The following is a 5000-nucleotide window of genomic DNA, read 5'->3' on the forward strand; positions in this document are numbered from 1 at the left end:
AGCAGCCACTCACCTGAAGATGTAAACCCAGGCAGCCACTCACCTGAAGATTGTAAGCCGAAGCAGACTCTCACCTGAAGATGTAAACCCAGGTAGCCACTCACCTGAAGATTGTAACCCGAAGCAGCCTGTCACCTGAACATGTAAACCCAGGTAGCAACTCACCTGAACATGTAAACCCAGGTAGCCACTCACCTGAAGATGTTGGCGAGGTCCCGTGCAGTGAAGATGTAGTGGCAGCGCTGGGCGGTGGGCAGGAACATGGTTCTCATGCGGTTGTGCAGCTCCACCGTCACGCACACCAGGGACCCGATGACGTCGCGCATCATCTCCTCTCCCTGCAGTCGGAGGCTCACCTTGTCATCAGAGATCCCCAGGTGCTGGGCCGCAGAAGAGCCGGTACCCCCTCCACCACCACCACTACCACCGGCGCCACCACCGCCGGAGAGTTCCGGCGTGAAGAAGTGTGTGCCCAGGAGAGTGGTGAACACTGTCTGTAGCTCCTTGTCTCTGTTGAGAGTCGTCAGCCGTAGTCACTTCATGAGTTTTCTGGGTAATGTCCAATTTCAGCATCTAAATCGGATATTAACTGCTCCAGGAATTTAGGACGCTAAAATTGGGATATTATCGTTTTCAGTTTCAGTTTCAGTTTCTCTCAAGGACCCACTTCTTCCCAAAATAGCCCTCCCTTCCCTGCCTCTTCCTTGTCTTTAGTTTCTCCAGTTTTAGTTTCTCCACCTATTATTTATTCACCTCTTTTTTTCTTTTCTTTTTTTTTCTCAAGGCCTGACTAAGCGCGTTGGGTTACGCTGCTGGTCAGGCATCTGCTTGGCAGATGTGGTGTAGCGTATATGGATTTGTCCGAACGCAGTGACGCCTCCTTGAGCTACTGAAACTGAAACTGAAACTTCTCCAGTTTTAGAGTTATGCACGCGTGTGAATGACTGGTGCGAAAGCGCTTTGATTTATTTGTCTCTGCACGAGATTCAGCGCTATATAAATACCATTATTATTATTATTATTATTATTATTATTACCGTCACTGCGTTCGGGACGAATCTATACACGTTACATCACATCTGTTTATAGGCGAAAGCCCGATCAACCAGTAGCATAATCCCAACCAAATTAAGTCAGGCGTTGAGTGTATGTAGATATATTTGTGTGGGTGTAATGAGTGAACCATACAACTACAGTTTCAGTAGCTCAAGGAGGCGTCACTGCGTTCAGACAAATCCATATACACTACACCACATCTGCCAAGCAGATGCCTGATCAGCAGCGTAACCCAACTACACCTACAACATATACAAAATGTATGCCAGGCTAGTCAGGCCTTGAGTTCACGCATATATATTTGTGTACTTGTACTGTCTGCATTGGTTTTTGAACAACAGTCACTGCCTGGTCATTGCCTGGGTTGCTGTCAGTGTTACATTGTTAACATTGGTGTTTTGGTGTTTGTTTGTTGTTGCTGTTGTTGTTTGTTGCTGTTTTTTTATGGCTACTTGGTTGATTCTGCCATGGTAATTATTTTTGGGGATCATATTTCAAGCTGGTGAATTCCTAATTTTTTGTTCTTGTTGTTTTTGACATAGTGGTCATTCACTAGTGGTTCTCTCTCTCTCTCTCTCTCCCTCTCCCTCTCTCTCTCTCCACACACACACACACACACACATCACAAACACACACTCACACATCTTCCCTATACACACACACACACACACACACTACAAACACACACACCTTCCCTCCACACACACACACATCACAAACCCACACACACACCTTCCCCCACACCCGTCCTTCCCCCCAACCCCCATCCCCCTCCTCCTCTCCCTCCACCCCCAACCATTCCACCAACATCCCCCACCACAACACACCACCCAGACTTCACCCACCCGGGGTAGGGGCACCCGAAGATGGCGAAGTGCCTGAGGAGGCGGTGGCTGGGCCCAGGGGTGGCGGCAGTGGTGCGCGGGTTGAGCGTGGTCACGTAGGTGACATTCTTTACATAGCGCCAGGTGTGGGTGGACGGGCTGTAGAACCCACCGTCGTCCAGGTGCTCACGTACCAGTTCACAGGCCGTCTGGTGTCCGAAGCTGTCCACCTGTGTTGGTGTTCAGGTGTTAGGGGGGGAAAAGGTTTGTTTTTCTTTAGTTGTTGGGGAACGTGTTTTGGGGTTGTTGTTTTTTGTTGTTGTTGTTTTTTTCGGGAGGGGGGGGGGGGGGGGTTGGGTTTTTTTTTCAGGTGTTGGGGAAAAAGGAAATTTTCTATCTAAAATTACGTTTAAATAACATACTTACCGTGACCCAACTAGTGCAGACTCCTACTTCCGGGAGGTTATCGGCCGTAGTTTCGTTTTCTCCGCATAGGCGGATAGTAGTTTGCACAGGACAGGAATGTCAGACCCCTGCCGGAGTCTGCACTAGTTGGGTAACGGTTAAGTATGTGTAATTAAAGTTGTTCTTTGCTGCTGTTGGGAAAGAATTTTTTTCAGATGTTGGAAACGTTTGTTTTCCCCAGCGTTGTTAATTTTTTTTTCTTTTTTTTCAGGTGTTGGGTAACGTTTCTGTGGGGGGGGTTTTCATGTGTTGGGTAACGTTTCTGTGGGGGGGGGTTTCATGTGTTGGGGAACCAATTTTTTTTCCAGGTGTTAGGTTCTTGTTGTTTTTTCAGGTGTTGGGAAAAGTTTTTTCGGGTGTTGTGAAAAGTTTGGGGGGCAGGGGCGTTCAGGTGTTGGGGAAAGATTTTTTTCCCGGGTGTTGAGAAAAAAATGTTCAGGCGTTAGGACAAAAATGTTCAGGTGTTATGCAATTGTATCTAAGTGTTAGGAACGAACATTTTCAGGTGTGTGGAAAATAATTTTTGCTTAGGTGTTGTGGAAAAAAAATGTTTCAGGTGTTGGTTAAAGGCTTTTTTGTATGTGTGTGTGTTGAGAAAAACGTTCAGGCGTAATAACATACAGGCAGGCAAAAATGACTGACACAACAAATGAAGAAAAAGACAGAGATATAAAACAGTCAATGCACACTAACACACACACACACACACACACACACACACACACAACACACCCCCACACATACACATACACACTCACTTACAAACACACCAACACACACACACATGAACACACAAACACACACACACGCTCACAAACTCACACAAAACACACACACACACACACACACACAAACAAACAAACAAACAAACACACAAACATACACACAAACACGCTCACTTACAAACACACCAACACACACACAAAACGCACAAACACACACACACTCACAAACACACACACACATAACACACACTCACACACACACGCGCACCCACACCCACCCACCCACACACACACTCACACACACACACACATACACACACACACACACGCACCCCCCCCCCCGCCCCCCCCCCTCCCTCCACCCCCCCCCCACACACACACACACACTGACTCACTCACCTGTGACAGGTTGATGTCATCGATCAAGCACAGCAGTCGTTTGTTGCCCTTAGGAACGTGGGTACGGCCATGTTTCCACTCCAGACGTTCGTCCACGCGATCAAACAGCAGGCGAGCATTTGTGAACCTGTTGGAGGAACAGACAGCATCTTTTTCCAGATCGACCCCAGAGATATGATTTTTCACTTCGACTCAAAGATAGGTTTTGTTTTCTTTCAAATTCGACTCCAGATATGGTTCTTCCATTCTGCTCCACAGATAGAACGTATCTAATCTGACTCCAGATTGGATTTTTTCCATTTCGACTCCAGAAATAGGATTTCTCTAAGTCCATTCCTGAGATGATTAACAGGTTTTTTTCCAGTTTGACCCCAAAGATGTACTCCAGAGATAGTTACATGGGATTTTTTCCAAATCGACCCCAGACAGGATTTTTTCAGTCTGTGTCCAGGTATAATCAGCAGGATTTTTTTTCCAATTTGACTCCAGAAATGTACTCCAGAGATAGCTGTACAGGAGTTTTCCAGTTCCACTCCAGAGATAACTACCAGGATTTTTTTTTCAATTTGATTCTAGAGATGCACTCCACAGATAGTAATGTTGGATTTTTCCAGTTCCACTCCACTGATCATTAGGATTTTCCCAGTCCTATTCCAGAAATATGATTTTTTCCAATTGTTCTCCCAGACAGTTAAGATTCTTCCAATGCAACTCAACGGATAACTAGCATTTTTTTCCACTCCAGAGACACAATTTTTTCTCCCAGTTCTACACTAGAGATAATGCAGATTTTTTCTGATTCAGTTTGAGAGATGCAATATTTCCAATATTATTCCAAATTAGTTCCAGAGCCACTGTCAAGCATGCACAAAGACTGAAAAAATCAAAAACGGAACGCGGACACAGTAAGAACCAAAGAAGCAAACTTCCACACCTGTTGGCGTACACGGTGAGCGACAAGACCTCCGCGACCTCCCCGGAACACACTGTACGGATGCGTTCGTTGATGATGGCGGTTTTCCCACAGCCGTTCTCTCCCACCAGCATGACAGGCTTGCCCGCGTCTGTCAGCACCCCGACCAGATGAAGGAGTTGCTGCAGAAACAGATATATTTATTGTGAGTCCATAAACATCCATGAACATGTGTTTATGTGTATCCACAAACACTCATATCCATTTTTTTTTTTTTTTTTTTTTTGTAAATCAATAAGCATCCATTAACACACAGACACACAGACAGATATGCACACACACACACACACACACACACACACACACACACACACACACACACACACACACACACACACACACACACATGCACACGCACACGCACACACTCTCACACACACACGCACGCACGCACACACACACACACACACACACACACACACACACACACACACTTTTCTTGACTGGATGAACAATGCCAAATTTATTAAACAATGTCTGACAAAATGAAGGAGAGCAGCAACAAGATATAACCCGTAAAATGTAGGAGAGCAACAACACAAAAGGTAGGAGAGCAGC

At 45.9% G+C, this 5000-nt stretch overlaps 1 protein-coding gene across 4 annotated transcripts in view; it reads right to left on the minus strand.

The window, feature by feature from the left end:
* The window catches only part of LOC143291635 (uncharacterized), a 171379-nt gene that overhangs the window by 72211 nt on the left and 94168 nt on the right, over positions 1-5000 (minus strand). For all 4 annotated transcript variants that reach the window (XM_076601603.1, XM_076601604.1, XM_076601602.1 and 1 more), the window contains 4 exons: positions 4404-4564; positions 3470-3596; positions 1902-2110; positions 196-510 (listed from right to left, as the gene is read on the minus strand). In XM_076601603.1, coding sequence (XP_076457718.1) covers positions 196-510; positions 1902-2110; positions 3470-3596; positions 4404-4564 — 812 coding nt within the window. The remainder of the gene's footprint in view (positions 1-195; positions 511-1901; positions 2111-3469; positions 3597-4403; positions 4565-5000) is intronic.

Source organism: Babylonia areolata, chromosome 17 (genome assembly GCF_041734735.1).
Source record: "Babylonia areolata isolate BAREFJ2019XMU chromosome 17, ASM4173473v1, whole genome shotgun sequence".
NCBI classification, from domain to species: Eukaryota; Metazoa; Mollusca; class Gastropoda; order Neogastropoda; family Buccinidae; genus Babylonia; species Babylonia areolata.